This window comes from Chiloscyllium punctatum, chromosome 18, assembly GCF_047496795.1.
Source record: "Chiloscyllium punctatum isolate Juve2018m chromosome 18, sChiPun1.3, whole genome shotgun sequence".
NCBI lineage: Eukaryota > Metazoa > Chordata > Chondrichthyes > Orectolobiformes > Hemiscylliidae > Chiloscyllium > Chiloscyllium punctatum.
In genome coordinates, this window is record NC_092756.1 from 90458989 (window position 1) to 90478009 (window position 19021).

Below are 19021 nucleotides of genomic sequence, written 5' to 3' on the forward strand. Positions count from 1 at the left end.
GGAGGGTTTACCCCGTGTTGTAACTAAAGCAATGGTGATACAAGGAGAAACATTTGTGCGTAGTTGTGGTCTGGAACGTGCTGCTGAGACAATGGTGAAGCAGGTCCAATCAAGTCTTTCAGGATGGTATTGGCTTATTATTGGCAAAGGAGGAATGTGCAGGGTTATGGAGAGAAGGTGAGTGAATGATGACCATTGACATGCTCATTCAGAAAGTTTACACAGATGTGAAGGACCAAAAGATCTCATTTTGCATCAATCTGTGATTCAGAGACTACTTGAGGGAAGTGGGGTGACAGTAAGGCATATTAGCCTTCCTGCACTCCCAATATATGTAAGTTATCTGGTCATTTTCACAGACTAAACTGCCCAGGGAATGTGATATGGGAGGTGCAACTGGGAGAAAAAGTCAGAGGAGTTAACAGTAGGCACGAGATTTTGAAATAATATCAGATGCAGCAGTTGCGTCTTTAATAGAGCAAGGAAGATGGGAGAGGTGGGGAAGGAGAGCAATTGAAGAACAGAGGAATAGATTAGACAGCCAGATCACAGACAGGTAAAACACAGCAAGGAAAAAGCTAAGGAAAAATAAAAATAAAGCAGGGCTTATGCCCGAAACGTTGATTCTCCTGCTCCTCAGATGCTGCCTGACCTGCTGTGTTTTTCCAGCACCTCACTCTCGACTCTGATCTCTAGCATCTGCAGTCCTCACTTTCTCCCAAGATTTGAAAGAACAGGAAAAGCAAACATTCATCATTATGACAAAAGCAAGCTACTGTGATTGTTGGAAAACTGAGCAGATCAGGCAGTATCTGGGGAGAGAAACAGAGTTAATGTCTCAGCTTGATGACCTGTTCGTATTCAGCATTATGACTTTGAATGAGTGTTTGTGTGTGAATTTTCTCAGAGTCCTCCGGATTTGTGCTGTCCTTTCGCGAATATTATGGAAATGTGAAGAGCATGGGATGTATACCCCAAGGAGGTTCCCGGGCTTCATTCACACTTGGGTTGGTGGTACCTTTTTCCAAAGCCTCAATCTGATCCTGTGTGAACGACGTGCGGTTCCGTTGGAGCTTCCTCTTCAGTTGCAGGCGGATCTGGGATTCATCGGAATCATCTCCGTTCACATGAACCCCGCTGCCATTTTCACCTCTGACCTCCAGCTGTTGGCAGCCTTCTGCTGGAGTAAAAACACAGACACGAAGCCAGTTTCATTACCACCACCCAGATCCCACACAAACAACCCTCAGGATCAACAAAACAGCTCACTTGAAGTATATTAGTCTTGCGTGCAAGACTGTCAGGAGAGGAGATAGCAAGACCAATAATTGAGCACGGAGACTAGTAAACCAGTAGGCCCAGGCTTAATGAGGGCTTGGATTCAAATGGAATTTGAATGCAATTATTAAACCTGGAATATAAAGTTAGAACATAGAAAAGTACAGCACAGGACAGGCCCTAAGGCCCACGATGTTGTGCCGGGATTTAATCCTAATGTAAAATATAGTAACTTAACCTACACATCCCTCAATGCTATCCTTGTGCATGTTCAGCAGTCACTTAAATGTCCCCAATGACTCTGCTTCCACCACCACAGCTGGCAACGCATTCCATGCATTCACAACTCTCTGTCTCAGTAATGATGACCATCACAACTATCACCAATTGTTGCTAAAAGAAAAACCCATCTGGTTCACTCGTGCCCATTAGGGAAAGAAATCCTTACTTGGTCTGGCCCTATATGTGACTCCTGGTCCACAGCAATGTGGTTGATTCTTAACCACCCTCTGGAGTTGGTCTGGCAGGCCATCCTGTTCAAGGGAGATTAGGGGTAGGTGACAAAGGTTGACCTTGTCACTTGTGCCCATGTCCCCAGAACGAATCAAAGAAATTCATCTGACACCTGAAATGCAAGACACCATCGTTGCAACTTTAACCTAGCATCAAACAAATTTGCATATTTCTGACATTTTCTGTTAAGCTGCTCCTTTCGCTTCTCCTGATCAATTCAGACGTTACTATGAGCTGAAAAAAAAAGTAACCAGCAAAAGTGAACTAACACAGAGAATGCAGGTGCAAGGAATAATTCAGTTTGCACATTACAACAGTAGGGGGCTGGGTACATCTATTGCTAGAGTGTGATTTAAAATAATGCTAACAGCACAGGTTCAATTCCTTGTGTGATAAACACAGGGCCCCTCTCCTTGATTACCCATTGCAGAGTGATGCCTGTTAAACTAAATTGCCAATTGTCTCTCTCATAGAGACGGCTGCCTCTGGTCCCTTGTAAGGAATGAGTAATTACTTGTCTAACATCCTTTCAGCAAGTAAACTTCCTGTGGCTTTGTTCACTGTGAGTCAAGAATCATAATCAGACCAAAAGGAAAGCCTTGTATTTATATAGCACCACTCTGAACCTCAAAACATTATTACGTGTTTTATAGCAATGAAATAGACTTCACCATTGCACCATACTAATGCAGTAGCAAATCTGAACACAGTCAGAGGTCACACAACATCAGGTTATAGTCCAACAGGCTTATTCGAATTTGCAGGCTTACATCTTCACCTGATTCAGGAGCAGTGCTCCGAAAGCTTGTGATTTCCAATAAATCTGTTGGACTGTAACCTGCTGTCACGTGACTTCTGACTGTGTTCATATTTGCTACTGCATTAGTATGGTGCAATGGTGAAGTCTACTTCATTTGCTATAAAACACGCTATAATGTTTTGAGATTCAGAGTAGTGCTATATAATTTCAAGGCTTTCTTTTTGGTCCACCCCAGCCCAACAGCAGCACCCCCACATCAAATCTGAGCACAGCAAGGTTCTGCAAGCAACAGTGTCAAGATGGCTGGATAATAGATTTTGAATAATGAATACTGCCCTGGACACTGGACAGAATACCCTCAAACTTCCTCAAAACTTTGACATTGGGTCTTTTGATTTAACTTGAGAAGGTTGATGGGACCTCAACTTAAGATTTCCTCCAAAAGCCATCACCTGATGTGTGATCCGGTGGAGAATCAGCCTAGATTTTAATGCTCAAGGCTTCAGATCAGAGATATTATAGGCCATTAGAGACAGTATATGCCAGCATCTACATCAATTACATTCTTGGTTGCAAAACAGATGGCTTCACATGATGTGCCATTTAGTTCACCTGTACTCCCTTGCCCTGGTACTGAGCTTCCCTGGTACCAACTTGGCCTCCCTCCCCAGCTCCCTGTCTGGACGTTCAACATCCGTAACTTATCGTACATCCCATCAGCTCCCATTGGATGTTCTTCAGTGGCCAGGGTGCACAAGGCTCCACTTGCAGACAGAACCTGAAACAAAAACAGACAAGACAGTCCAGCATAAGTCTCCCCAGAGCACTCTGAACATGAAAGGCCTGAATCTGATCAACAGTTTCTATACATAGAATAAAGGTTATCCACGAGTAAATTAAAAGTCAGTATCTAATCTAAGAGTCCAGATGCTTTTTAAAATATAGTTTTGTTGAGGGGATCATGATGTTTTTTGAACAGCTGCACCAGAAATTTGGACTACCTAAAGGAGACCTCTTTCGATACTTCCAAATTCGAGATTACATACAGAAGAAGACTACGCCTTTATAAATCAGATAGGGAACAAAGAGTGTTGTGGCCAATGGGTTTACCCTCGGTCAGCACTCTCTATCATTTACTACATAATGAAGTTTCGGAAGACTTGGGACGATTGCTTAGAACATGGGATCAGGAATTGGGTTTGGAAATATCCACAGAAATGTGGGACGACATCTGGGAAAGTGCCAGAAAAATCTCCATCTGTAATAGAACGTAGGCCATTCAGTTAAAGATACTCCATAGGATTCATATAGCACCAGAACGATTGGCAAAATTTAGGGCAGGAGCATCTCCAATGTGTCCCAAATGTAAAATAGAGGTGGGCACTCTCACACACTGTTTATGGACATGTCATAAGATCTGCAAATACTGGGTCAGAGTAGCAAATGCTTTGACAGAAATCTTGGGAGCGGAAAATAGAGTAGATCCAGTATCTCTTCTCCTGGGCTTTTCGAGCTTGCTTTCCCCGGATGTGCACGGGAAGAAATTATTCTCCATTCTCTCCTTTTGTGCAAGGAAAAATATCTTAGTAAACTGGGTAGCTGAGGGCCCTCCAGGAAGTTCGAATTAGTAGAGGTTGGTCATGGAATGTATTCCCCTTGACTTTCTTAAAAATATGGTGCACCAAAAATCTGAATTATTCTCTAAAATATGGCAGCCCTTCCTGAATTATATAGATACAGATATTTCGGCCATTTTGTAGGGGCTTTCATCTAATTTTGGTAGCGGTTCTGGCTGGTCTGGGAGCCGTTGGAGGGAGGAATCCTGTATGAATACGGGTTTTATTATGGCTTGATGTTAGTTCGTTCTGAGCATGTACTTCACTATTTAATTACTATTTATGTTATCCATTTTTTCTCTTGAGTAATGTAAGATATTTTATTATACGCTCTGGTTAGTTATAGGTTAGATTAGTAGTTAGTTGAGTTTTGTTTTCTTTTTTTTTCTTTATCTCTTTTTGTTTGTTAGGTTTTGGTTATTATTTATTTAATATTTAATTGTATATTAATGTTTGTATTTGTGTGTATTATTTTGTAAGTTTGTAAAAACATGTTAAATTTTCAATAAAAATATCTATTAAAAAATAGTTTAATGTATATCTCGAGAGCGTGTAACTGGCTGAATTGTAAAGGAGGATAAAGTGAGGACTGCAGATACTGGAGATCAGGGTGGAAAAGCACAGCAGAGCAGGCAGCATCTGAGGAGCAGGACAGTCGACGTTTCGAGCGTAAGCTCTTCATTAGCTCTTCCTAATGAAGAGCTTATGCTGGACCCATCAACTCTCCTGCTCCTCAGAAGCTGCCTGACTGGCTGTGCTTTTCAAGCACCACACTTTTTGAGTTGTAAAGCTGCAGATTAATGATTGTCCTACAGAACAGCCAGCACTCAGAGTGAATTACAGGCTGGAGTACGAGTGAAAGATTCAGCTGTCAGGACTACAGTCTCACTGAAGATCTTGTCAACTTTAAAAGTGAAGCTCATGTCATTTCATCATTAAAAGGAAGCAACTGATTTGAAATGATCTCACTACTTGTAAACTGCAAAGTAAGGTCATTAGAAAATGAAAAAGAAGGGAAATGAGAGAGAAAGATGCTAACACAGCAAGCTGCTATAAGTTGGAGCACACACCCTGAAAGGAAGCAGCTTCAATGGTAACTTTGAAAATGGAATTGCATCATAGAATTATAGAATGATACCGTACAGAAGAAGCCTTTCAGCCCATCAAGGCTACACTGACAAAACTTACTCTAGGTTTACACTAATCCCACTTACCAGAACTTGGCCCAAAGTTTTGAATGTTAGAACATTTCGAGTGCTTATCCATGTACTTTTTAAAGGTTGTGAGGTTTCCCACCTCAACTTCCATTTAGGCAGTTCATTCCAGACCCCTCTCATCCTGTGGGGGAAAAAGGTTTCCTCAAATCCCCTCTAAACCTCCCGCCTTTCACTTTTAAAATTATGTCTCGGTGTTTCTTTTATTGCAGACGGTCATATTGCAGGTGCTGGCATTTATGCGATGCCAATGTTAAGTGTCACTTTCAGCTGAAACCTGGATGTTGTCTAGGTCTGGTTGCAGTTTGACATTGACACCTTCACTACCTGAAGACCTGCCCTTCATGCTGAATATTGTTCAATTTTTAACAAAAATTCCCACTTCTGACCTTGTGATGGTCAATGCTGAAGCAGTGATGTCCAGTGGCTGAATTGATTGAACTCCAACAACTGCAGCGATGTTCACTTGCACCAGTATGACTCCACCTAGTGGAGATCATTTCCTCTGACACTCATTGACTCTCGTTTTGCTAGGTCCCTTTGATGCTACACTCAATCAAATGTTGCTTTGATATCAAGGGTGGTCACCCTTACTTCTCTTCTTGAATTCAGGCATTGTCCATGTTTGGACCAAGTAATGAGGTGACAAATTAAGTTGGTGGCACAACCCACACTAGACATTAGTGAGCAGGTTACACCCCTGTTGTGTGAGTGCTGTCTAATAGAACTGTCAATGACTCCTTCCAATACTGATGATTAAAAAGTAGACAGAGGGAGCGAATATTTTCTGGTTTTTATGTGTAGAATGTACATAAGCAATTGTCCATGCTGCTGGTTAGATGCCAGTATTGTAATACAGGAACAGCTTGGCTGGAGGCATGGCCAGGGGCATGAGTCTTCAGTACAATTGCTGAATGTTGTCAGGCCCAGAGCGTTTGCAGTCTCCAGTCCCTTCAGACATTTTGTGATATTACATAGAGTGAACCAAATCGCTTTAAGTTTACTATTTGTGATCCTGGGGATTTCAGGAGATGCTGAGATGGATCAACCACTCATCACGTCCGATTGAATATACATCCAAATGCTTCAGCCTTGTCTTTTGCACTGATTGGCTGGGTTCCTTCAGCTTTGAAGATGCAGCTATTTGTGGAGCATCCTTCTCCAGTGGGGCTAGGATGGGTGCAGAGGGCAGAATTTTCTTCTCTAAAGGGCAATGGGGAGGTAATGCCTTGTGGACTTATCGTTTGGTCATTAATCCAGAAACTCAGTTAATGTTTAGAGGACTTGGGTTCAAATCCCGCCAGAGCAGATGGAGGAATTTGAATTGAATTTTAAAAATCTGGAATTAAGGGTTGAATGATGACCATGAAACCATTGTCATAAAAATCCACCTGGTTCACCACTGTCCTTTAGGGAAGACAATCTGTCATCCTTACCTGATCTGGCCTACACGTGGCTCCAGACCCACAACAATGTGGTTGACACTTAACTGCCATCTGGGCAATTAGGGAGGGGCACTAAATGCTAGCCTAGCCAGAGACATCCACATCCAGTGAATGAATGAATAGTGAACCAGACTGGAGTTACAACAGACAACAATGGTTTCATCATCATCATTACACCAGCTTTTTTTTAATTGCAGATTTTCATTTCCAGTATTGAATTCATCTAAATATCCGCTGTGTTAGGATTCAAACTCACAATCCCAGAGCATTACATTGGATCTCTAGCCCTCTGATAATATGGCACGGTGGCTCAGTGGTTAGCACTGCTGCCTCACAGCACCAAGGCCCCAGGTTTAATTCCAGCCTCGGGCAACTGTCTGTGTGGAGTTTGCACGTTCTCCCCGTGTCTGCGTGGTTTTCCTCCGGGTGCTCCAGTTTCCTCCCACAGTCCAAAGATGTGCAGGTCAGGTGAATTGGCCATGCTCAATTGCCCATAGTGTTAGGTGCATTAGTCATGAGGGAAATGGGTCTGGGAGGGTTCCTCTTCGGAGGGTCAGTGTGGATTTGTTGGGTTGGAGGACCTGTTTCCATACTGTAAGGAACCTAATCTATATGTAAACAGGGGATAGTTAACTTGGGATTAGTCTCCATTTTCCAGTGAATTGGTTGTATGGAGGTGTTTGGCTTTGGTATTGTCACCCCCTTCCCCTGTACATTGCCATTTATTGTAAACTACGGTTTATTGTTGACTGTTGACTGTATTTTATAAATAAAAAACCTATAAACAGGGGATTTAGAATCTCCTCAGTTCAGGGGACTGACTATGTGCAATCAGCCACAGTCAATGTACTGTACAGAAATAAATAAAGGGAGACTTGGTGACAGGACACCAGCCTCTGTGCAGTTATTTCAGTTTTCTTTGCCTTTTATTCATTCTAGAGTTTTAATGAACTATGATATATTTACTATGGCTGTACTGTGCCAAAATTAAAACCCATTGCATATATTTTATATAATTTAGAATTATCACTATCTCATCACTTCTCCTTGAATTCTTTCAACGTGTTTCTGTCTCTTTTCAACATTGGTGAAGTCTTGTACCAGGGTCCATGGCCCCTTTGCTCAATGATTATGCAGCATACCTTAACTTTGCGGCTGGATGTGGAACTGGTTGATTTAGCTATATTTTCTTAGAGCTGTCACTCCTGCCGTGTACACTCCAATGGCAGACTTCCCCTGGCAAGTTTAAGACGAATAATCAGCATTTAGGTATCAGGAAGATCTTGCCTTTAAATGGCTCATTTCTCAAAGTGCTTTTCAGCCAATAAAGTACTTTTTGATGTGGTCAGCCACATTGTCAGGACGTTGGCATCAATTGTGTGCACAGGAAACTTCTACAAACACCAATGTGATGATTGACATATTGGCCAGGGCACAAAGGATATCTCCTCTGCTCTTCACACACTATCATACAGAAGATACAGCACAGAACAGGCCATTCAGCCCAACTAGTCCATGCCAGTGTTTATGCTTCACTTGCACTTTCTCTAAATTCACAATTTGAACCCCTTCCCCCTCTCTAAATTTAGAACAGATTCCCTATAGTGTGGAAACAGGCCGTTTGGTCCAACAAGTCCACACTGACACTCCAAAGAGTAACCCACCCAGTCCCATTTCCCTCTGACCAATGCACCTAACACTGTGGGTAATTTAGAATGGCCAATTCACCTGACCTGCACGTCTTTGTGACTGTGAGAGGAAACCAGAGCACCTGGAGGAAACCCACGCAGACACTGGGAGAATGTACAAACTCCACACAGTCGCCCAAGGCAGGAATTGAACCCGGGTCCCTGGTGCTGTGAGGCAACAGTACTAACCACTGAGCCACCGTATCTTTTCTCACGGGATGTGGGTGTGATTAGCCAGGCCAGTGTTTGTTGACTATTTTTAGTGCCTTTGAGAAGGGGGTGGTGAGCTGTGTTCTTGAACCGCTATAATCTGTGAGGTGTAGGTACGCCCACAATGTTGTTAAGGTGCAGGTTCCAGGATCTTTGCTCTTTAGCTGTTCCTACAAATGCACACCAAGACAAACATCAATTTTTTTTTAAATTCATTCATTTGATGTAGGTATCACTGGCTGGGCCAGAATTTATTGTCTGTCCCCAGCTGCTCTTGAGAAGTGGTCGTGAGCTGGTTTCTTGAACCACTGCAGACCATTTGGTGTAGACACACCCAGAAGGCTGTTAGGAAGGGACATCCAGGATTTTGACCCAGCAACAGTGAAGGAATGGCAATATATTTCCAAGTCAGGATGGTGAGGGCTTCTGGCAAGTGGTGGTGTTCACTTACATGGAGAAAGTGAAGTCACATGGTGTGCAGGGTGTCCTAGCTAGGTGGATAAAGAACTGTTTGAGCAACAGGAGACAGAGAGTAGTAGTTGAAGGGTGTTTCTCGAAATGGAGAAAGGTAACCAGTGGTGTTCCACAGGGGTCAGTATTGGGGCCACTGTTGTTTGTAATATACACAAATGATCTAGAAGAGGGCACTGTTGGTATGATCAGCAAGTTTGCAGTTGACACAAAGATTGGTGGAGTGGCAGAAAGCATAAGGGACTGTCAGAGAATACAGGAGGATATACATAGACTGGAGAGTTGGTCGGAAAAGTGGGAGATGGCTTTCAATCCAGACAAATGTGAGGTGATGCATTTAGGCAAGTCTAATTCTAGAGCGAATTATACAATGAATGGAAGATCCTTGGGAAAAATTGATGGGCAGAGAGATTTAGGAGTGCAGATTCATTGTACCCTGAAGGTTGCTGCACAGGTGGATAGAGTGGTCAAGAAGGCATATGGTATGCTTGCCTTCATCAGATGGGGTATTGAGTATAAGAGCTGGCAAGTCATGTTAGAATTGTACAAGACATTGGTTCAGCCACATTTAGAATACTGTGTCGCCACATTGCCAAAAGGATGTGGACGCTTTGGAGAGGGTGCAGAGAAGGTTTACAAGGAAGTTGCCTGGTATGGAAGGTGCAAATTATGAAGAACGGTTGAGTAGGTTAGGTTTATTTTCATTAGAAAAAAGGAGATTGAGGGGGGACCTGATTGAGGTTTACAAAATCATGAAGGGTATAGACAGGGTGGATAGAGACAAGCTTTTTCCCAGGGTGAAGGATTCAATAACGAGAGGTCATGCTTTCAAAGTGAGAGTTGGAATGTTTAAGGGGGATACACGTGGTAAGTACTTCACACAGAGGGTGGTGGGCATTTGGAACGCGTTGCCAGCAGAGGTGGTAGAGGCAGGCACGATAGATTCATTTAAGATGTGTCTGGACAGATGCAGAGTAGGTGGGGAGCAGAGGGATACAGATGCTTAGGAATTGACCGACAGGTTTAGACAGTACATTTGGATCGGCTCAGCTTGGAGGGCCGAAGGGCCTGTTCCTGAGCTGTAAATTTTCTTTGTTCTTTGTTCTATATTTGCTGCCCTTGTCATTCTAGATTGTAGTGGTCATGGGATTTGGACAGTTTAAGTTTCTAAGGGGTTGCTACCAGGAAGGGAGAGAAGAGGAGATATCAAACCAAACATTGATAATGCACAACAAGGAATGCTTATTTACCTCAGTCATGAGATCAGTGAGAATATTTACAAGCAGAAGATTAGATGATGCAGCAGCCTCAGTGATATTAACCTCAGCAGACAACCATAAGGAAGAGTACTGCTCCCAACCAACTTCGGACTCTGTTTTGTGAGGTTACATGAATGAGTGGCTGCTGGGACCTTTAAAGCTGGAGACAGATAAACATTTAACATTAGTATTGTTTATTATTCCTTCAAACTATTACTTTTTAACAACCATAGATTATTTTTCAACTGTTGTCATCTTGTCCTCTTCTGTTCAACAGCTGATGTTTACATATCTGCAGATTTTAAATATCTTACTTAAGAAGATCATTTTCACGTGTAAATCAGGAAAGAGTGAAAGACTATTTGACCAAAATATCTTGGGTTTCCAACGTAGGACATTAAACGGTGACCCTTGCTCATCAACAACAGGGTGTAGTGCTGCCCTCACATCCCCATCTAGCCCTCAAACCCCTCAATGTGATCAATGTATTAATCACAGGGAATGGACGAAGGTTTGCTGTGGTTGGGAGGGGGAGATGCTGTGAAACTCGTATTCAGAGGTAACGTATATTCTGGGAATTATGGTAATCAAAACACCACAACATGTCACTTAGATAGTGGTGAGAAAGGCCTTTCCTATCAGGTCCTTCTTATACACCTGGACTCTTAGCCTCTCTGCACATTGACCTCAAGGTGGATGCAATGGTCCACCTCCTTCTAGTTCATGCCTTAGCAAAAAAAAGGTCCAGAAAGACACCCAGTGGGCTTTGTGAAGGCTCATCCTGAGCAGTACCATTCTACAACCTGTTCCCAGACATTTACACCAAGACAAATATCAATTTTATTTGATTATCTTATGGGATGTGGTCTTTCTTGGCCAGGCCAGCATTTATTGCTCATCCCTACTGACCCTTGAGAATGTGATGCTTAGCTGCCAGTTTGAAACACTGTAGAGTTTTTCTTGTAGGTAAACCCACAGTCCAGTTAAGGAGGGAGTACCAGGATTTTGCCCTAGCAATATTGAAGGAATGGTCTTCTTCTTCGAAGTCAGGTTAGTGAGTGACTTGGAGGGGAACCAGCAGGGGGCAGTGTTCCCTGGTATCTGTTGCCCCCTTCTGAATGACAATAGTCATGGGTTTGGAGAGTGTTTCAAAGAAGCCTCGGAATATTTCTGCAGTGCATCTTGTAGGTGATTTGGAGACGCCAGTGTTAGACAAGGGTGTACAAAGTTAAAAATCACACAACACCAAATAAACCTGTTGGACTATAACCTGGTGTTGTGTGACTTTTAATCTTGTAGATGATACACACTGCTGCTACTGAGCACTGGTGGTGGAGCGAGTGGGTATTTGTGATGTGGTGCCAATCAAGTGGGCTACTTTTTCCTGGATAGTGGCAAGTTTCCTGTTATGCTCCTGACATGTCCTGGTAGACTTTGTGGAGTCAGGAAGTAAGTCACTTGCTGCAGAAATTGTAGAGTCATACATCATGGAAACAGGTCCTTTGGCCCAACTCGTCTATGCCGACCAGATTTCTGAATCTGAACTAATCCCATTTGCCTGAACTTGACCCATAATGTCCTAAAACATTCCTATCCATGTACCTGTCCAAATGTCTTTTAAATGTTGTAACTGTACCTGCATCTACCACTTCCTCCAGCAGCTCATTCCATGCACACACTACCTTATGTTGAAAAGGTTGCCATTCAGGTCCTTTTCAAATCTTTGCCCTCCCACCTTAAACCTATGCCCTCTAGTTTTGGACTCCCCCACACTGGGGAAAAGACCTTGACTATTTACCTTATCTATGCCTCTCATGATTGTATAAAGCTCTATAAGGTCACCCCTTTGGCTTAAAGAACATTATCTAGATATCTGATCTAAATTTGTACTCACGTCACACACTGCTTCCTGGCTTAATGTTGAAAGGGTGTACTTAAGGCTGGGTGAAACCTAGACTGCCTTGGGTAATGATGGGCAACATTGGGGGAGTGTGTCATGTCTGGATTGAACACTGTCTATTCCAGCTATCGAGGTGGATTGGCAATTGGAATGTCTTTCAGCAGCTAGTGCAGATGAATACCATTTGCCCAAGGTTGACTATGATTTTTTTTCCTTCCAATGGGCAGTCTTGTCCACCATTCATTAATCCTCACCATCTCCTTACCCTTCCTGGCTGTTTCTCTCCAGGCGCTTATAGTCAGCAGCAAAGACTTTCCTGGTCAACTCGAGGTCTTGCCTGTATATGCCCTTGTATCGAAGACCCAGGCAACCTGTTAGTCAATTGCAAACTCTTTGGAGGGTAGGTCTTTCGATGAAGGTCATCATCCATTGGGCTCACATCTCCCAGCTAATGGAGATGATTTAGGGTGTAGGTTTGCTCGCTGAGCTGTAGGTTTGATATCCAGACGTTTCATTACCTGGCTAGGTAACATCATCAGTGACGACCTCCAAGTGAAGTGAAGCTGTTGTCTCCAACTTTCTATTTATATGTTTGTCCTGGATGGGGTTCCTGGGGTTTGTGGTGATGTCATTTCCTGTTCATTTTCTGAGGGGTTGATAGATGGTATCTAGATCTATGTGTTTGTTTATGGCGTTGTGGTTGGAGTGCCAGGCCTCTAGGAATTCTCTGGCATGTCTTTGCTTAGCCTGTCCCAGGATAGATGTGTTGTCCCAGTCGAATTGGTGTTTTTTTTCATCCGTGTGTAGGGCTATGAGGGAGAGAGGGTCACTTGCAATGGAGATGATGTTGATACAATAAGCCAAACATGCCGGTGTGTGTGTGTGTGTGTGTGTGTGTGTGCCCACACACTAGTCTACACCATATTAAGAATTCTGTAATGTCAGGAGATACCCAATGTTCATACAGTCATAGAGTCATACAGCACAGAAACAGACTCTTTGATCCAACCAGTCCATGCTGAACATAATCCAAACTAAACTAGACCCACCTGCCTGCTCCTGGACCATATTCCTCCAAACCTTTCCTATTCATGTACTTATCCAAATGTCCTTTAAATGTTATAATTCTGAGAACTTCACTTTTATTTAGTATATAGGACTGGTTAAGGTAAAGTCACCACAGTCCCAGAGGGCTGCTCTTTCACTAGGCGCAGGAATTGAATCCACACTGTTGGTATCACTTCACATTTCAAACAAGCTGTCTAGCCAACTGAGCTACCCCTGATTTTGTCATATCCTAATACAGGGCATCTGCATTCAAGGTATTGTCTTGCATCAGATAAATAAATTTACTCTTATAAACTTTAGCTCCAGCATCTCATTGCAACAAAAGAAAATCAAAAAATTGCAGATGGTGGAAATCTGACTTGTCATCTGGATGTATGGTTTCAGGTCACGTTGGCCTGTTAGAGACAGGTAGACTGTTTGTTCCCACGTTGAGATTAGAGTGGTGCTGGAAAAGCACAGCAGGTCAGGCAGCATCCGAGGAGCAGGAAAATCAATGTTTCAGACAGGAGTCCTTCATCCTGCCCTTCACCAATCCTGATGAAGGGCTTTTGCCCGAAACGTCGATTTTCCTGCTCCTTGAATGCTGCCTGACCTGCTGTGCTTTTCCTGCACCACTCTAATCCTGACTCTGATCTCCAGCATCTGCAGTCCTCACATTTGCCTGTCTGTTCCAATGATTCACAGGACTGTTAATGATTCCCAATGGTACTTTTCAAAGCACAGCAGGAATATCTCCTGATGCACTGGCCAATTCTGATTTTAAAAAGCACAGCTCACCTCCAGAGGACGTTAAAATTGCACTTACTCAGCTCACCTGCAGAGGACGTTAAAATTGCACAAAATGAATATTGCGTGCCATTCTGGTCTCTTTCCCATCAGAAGGATGTTGTGAAACTTGAAAAGGTTTAAAAAAGATTTACAAGGATGCTGTCAGGATTGGAGGATTTAACCTATAAGGAGAGGTTGAATAGGCTAGGGCTGTTTTCCCTGGAGCGTTTGAGGCTGAGGGGTGACCATATAGAGGCTTATAAAATCATGAGGGGCATGGACAGGATAAATAGACAAAATCTTTTCCCTGGGGTGGGGAGCCCAGAACTAGAGGGCATAGGCTTAGGGTGAGAGGGGAAAGATATAAGGGACAACTTTTTCACGCAGGGGATGGTACGTGTGTGGTATGAGCTGCCAGAGGAAGTGGTGGAGGCTGGTACAATTGCAACATTTAAAAGGCATCTGGATGGGTAAATGAATAGGAAGTGTTTGGAGGGATATGGGCTGGGTGCTGGCAGGTGGGACTAGATTGGGTTGGGATATTGGTTGGCATGGCCGGGTTGGACCGAAGGGTCTGTTCCATGCTGTACATCTCTATGACTCTATGCTGCATTTGACTATGTAACAGTTGAGCCTGGATTCAAAACTGGCCCCTTTGAGGTGAGGAGTGTTTCAGAGTGCCCCAACCTATTTCTTTGTTTCTCCAATGTAAAACTAACCTCGGGATTCCTCACTGTGTCAAAATAGTTGCTGTCCTTCATTTGTATGCTCTGAAGGTTTGCCCACGAATCCACGATTTACCAAAATATATTTAGCTCTTTGTTCTTGGAAAATATTGGACAACAAATCCCCTTATTGGCTCAGTGGGGTTTCAGGTCAGCTTGGTATGGAACAGCACCAGAGGACTGAAGAATGTATTTAGATATGGAAGGCAGGCTTAGAACTATCTCCAGACAAGAACCAGAAACAGCAGAGTACCAGGAGACAGACCACAATTGACTGTATGTTGGATTATCCCTCTAAGAGTTAAAAAGGGATTTCATATCCTCTTAGTAAAACCAAAAGAGGCAGAATTGTCTAGATCAGCCTTCTACAACAGGGCTGAGAACAGCAGAACCCTCCAGAAAGGCCTTGGGAATCCTAAAGGATTAATTGATTAGCAAACAGTAGAGGAATGAGGAAGAACAGATAAGAATTAAGGGTTAAAGAAAATAGTACCAGGGATAGAGCCAGGCAAGGATAACAGCCCTGTTGGGTGAGTAAAGATGTGTACCTGGGACTGGAGATATCTGCTTATAACGTGATCACTTACTGACAAAATTGGAATTTGAATAATGAACAGTGACTAGCCGTTTATGAAAAGATGGTATGTCTGTAATCATCAAGAGTTTTGCTTTAGCCAGCCTAAGACAGACTCTCCCTGCATTCACTTGAATAGACAATTGTTAACCTGTACCTGAATCTCCTGTGCCCGACCCTTTGAAACAACTCATAACATCACAATTTGCATGTAGATACAGCAAACAATCATAAGGCATATGCCTTGTTGCTTCATATTACTAGAGGATTTGGAACCAAGAATAAGGAAATCCTAACCTCTGAGTAGATCTTGCAGCCACAGTATTTATGTGGTGAGTCCAGTTCAGTTTCTGGCAAATGGTAATCCCCATGAAGTTGATATGGGGGATAGATTGATTCTGTGTGTTGGAGATAGTCGTTGCCTGGAACTTAGGCAATGTGAATGGTACTTGACGTTTGTCAACCCGAACCAGGATATTGTCCAGTTCTTGCCACATTTGTACAAAGACTGCTTTAGTTTCTGAGGAGACATGAATGTTGCTGAATATTGTACAATCATCAGCAAACATTGCCATATCTGACTCTTATTATGGAGAGAAAGCCATTGAAGCAACTGAGATGGCAAGGGCTAGGACATTACTCTGAAGAACTCCTGCAAAGATGTTCTAGAGCTGAGATGATTGACATCCAACAACTCCAACCATCTTCCTTCACACTGGGTATGACTCTAATCAATGGAAAGTTTTCCCCCTGAATCCCATTGAATCTAGCTGGACCAGGATTCATCGATTCCACACTCAGTCAAATGCCTTGATGTCAAGGGCCATCGTTGTCACTTTACCTCTGGAGTTCAGCTTTGGTCTCCATGTTTGTGCCAATATTGTACTGGCTATGACTGAATCTAAACTGAATGTCACTGACTGGGTATTTGCTAAGCAAGTGCTGCTCGAAAGCACTATTGATAACCCTTCCATTATTTCACTGATAATCAAATGGAGATTGGTGGGACGATAATTGGTTGCATTGGATTTTCCTATCTTCTGTATGCAGAACAAACCTGGGAAATGCTTTACACTGTTGGGTAGATGCTTGTGTTGTAGCTCTGTTAGAGCAGTTTGGCCAGAGGTGTGGTACATTAGGGAGCACAAGTCTTCAGTACGATAGCCAGAATGTTGGAGCTCATAGCTTTTGCAGACCTAGTGCCTCCAGTTACTTCTTGACATCATGTGGAATGAATCGAATTGACTAAAGACTGGCACCTGTGATGGTGGGGACCTCTGATGGAACCAGCAGTGGATCATAAGTGCATCACTGCTGGTTACATTTTGTTGCAAATGTCTTTTGCATTGAGGTGGATGGGCTAGGCTATCTTTGAGGAAGGGGTTACTAGTGCAGTCTCCTCCTCAAGTGAGTTGTTGAATTGTCCTGGACCATTGATGACTGGATGTGGCAGGATTTCAGAGCTTAGATCTGATCCACTCGTTGTGGAGTGGTTTAGCTGTATCACCTGCTGCACGCCCTCCCAGACTCTTTTTTGAACCAGGGTTGATCTGGCTTGATGGAAATAGTAGAGCGGGGATATGTGGGTCATGAGTTTGCAGTTTGTATTGGAATACATTCTGTTGTTGCTTAAGTTATGAGGAGGGGTTACACAAATTGGGCCTGTTGTTTCTAGAATTCAGAAGGTTAAGGGGTGATCTGATCGGAGTCTGCAAGATAATAACAGGTAGTTAAAGATAAACTATTTCAATTGGCTGGGGATTCTAGAACCAGGGGGTATAGTCTAAAAATTAGGGCCAGACCGTTCAGGAGAGATATTACAAAAAAACTTGTTGACACAAAGGCTGATAAAGGTTTGGAACTCTCTTTCACAGATGGCAATTGATGCTAGACCAGTTGTTCATTTAAAATATGACATAGATAAGTTATGTTAAGCAAAGGTGTTAAGAGCTATGGACTAAAGGCAGATATGTGGAGTTAGGCCACATATCAGCCATAATCTCTTTGAATTGCTCGAGGGGCTGAATGGCCTACCTCTGTACCTATGTTGCCGACTGCCCACAGCACCTCATGGATAGCCCACAGGATCTTGAGTTGCTAGATCTGTTCAAAACTACCTCATTTAGCATGGTGGTAAAACACAATGGAAAATATCCTCAACTTGATGACAGAACTTTGTCTCGACACGGACTGTATGGTGGTCACTACCAATACTTTCTGCATCTGCTATAGACAGATTGACGAGGAAGAAACTAATTCTGTTCTTCCTTCCAATTGGTCCCTTCTCCACCTAGTGCAGACCCCCAGTCTAGCAAATATATCCTTTAGAACTCAATCAGCTCAGTCAGTATTGGTGCTGCTGAGTCACTCTTGGTGATGGACAATTACATTTCCACCCAGAATACAGTCTGCGCCCTTGCTGGTATTCAACATAGAAGAGCACTGATTCGTCAATTTGGAGAAGTTGGTTTTTTTATCCATGTTTCATCGGATTCCATGAGAATTCATGGGCTCTGGAATGGTTTTTGAGGATTTCTGGAGTAACTCCATCCCCACTGTATACCATAGTGCCACCATCTCTGCTGGGCCTGTCCTGCCAGTAGAATGGGACACACGCTATGACGATGTTGTCCAGGACATTGTCGGTAAGCTATGGTTCTGTGAACATACCTATGTCAGGTTTAATTTGCCTGTGAGGCAGATCTCCAAATTTTGGCATTAGGTCCCAGATGTCGATAAGGAGAGTTGGCAGAGCTATGTTTTCTGCTGTCTGGGTCAATGCCAGACAGTCAGAGAGATCTACCGCACAGGAAAGCGCTTTTCAGCCCTTCGATTCTGTGCCAATCAATAATGATCAGCTCACTATTTGAAACCAATTTTCAGGTATTTGTCTCACAGCTTTGTCTACCTTGACATTGCTAGTGCAGATCTTATGAAGGTTTCTGCCTCCATCATGTTCCAGGCAGTGACTTCTAGATTCACACCATCCCGGAGGGTGAAAACAATTGCCCTCACATCCCTCTAAACATGAAGTCTATGGCCCCTGGTCATTGATCTCTCCACCAAACGGGAACCATTTCTTCCTGTCTACACGGTCTGTGCTCCTCAGAATTTTGTACATCTCAGGAGAGAGTGACGCTGGAGATCAGATTCAAGAGTGTGATGCTGGAAAAGTACAGCCAGTCAGGCAGCATCCAAGGAGCAGGAGAATCGATGTTTTGGGCCTTTCATCAGGAATGTTGGGGGGTAAGGGGGCTGAGAGATGAATAGGAAGGCGGGGGTGGGGTGTATTAAAACTGTATATCCCAGTAATGTTCCCCTGCACTCTCCTCTGTGCCGAGAAAAACAGCCACGGTCTATCCAATGTCTCTTAACTGAAACTCTCCAGCGCAGGCAACTACCTATAAATTTCCTCTGTGCCTTCTCCTCTGCTGGTCTTATGAGCAAAATAGGTCAGAACTCTACTCACTGGGGTTGAGAAGAACATAGAACGTTACAGCGCAGTACAGGCCCTTCAATCCTCAATATTGCT

At 43.3% G+C, this 19021-nt stretch overlaps 2 protein-coding genes across 6 annotated transcripts in view; both read right to left on the minus strand.

Annotated features, from left to right (window-relative positions):
• The window catches only part of LOC140489312 (paired box protein Pax-6-like), a 77922-nt gene that overhangs the window by 24206 nt on the left and 34695 nt on the right, over positions 1 to 19021 (minus strand). For 2 of the 5 annotated variants that reach the window (XM_072588715.1, XM_072588717.1), the window contains exons 1-3: positions 10446 to 10517; positions 3164 to 3329; positions 1019 to 1180 (exon numbers count right to left, since the gene is read on the minus strand). In XM_072588715.1, coding sequence (XP_072444816.1) covers positions 1019 to 1180; positions 3164 to 3329; positions 10446 to 10454 — 337 coding nt within the window. In that variant the 5' untranslated portion in view covers positions 10455 to 10517. Of the gene's footprint in view, positions 1 to 1018; positions 1181 to 3163; positions 3330 to 10445; positions 10518 to 19021 lie in introns of those variants that run through there. The other 3 variants (XM_072588716.1, XM_072588718.1, XM_072588719.1) reach the window with 3 other exon arrangements.
• The window catches only part of LOC140489069 (F-box only protein 47-like), a 102979-nt gene continuing 94523 nt past the window's right edge, over positions 10566 to 19021 (minus strand). The window contains exon 8 of the mRNA XM_072588307.1: positions 10566 to 10614. The gene's annotated coding sequence lies outside the window, so the exon portion shown is untranslated. The remainder of the gene's footprint in view (positions 10615 to 19021) is intronic.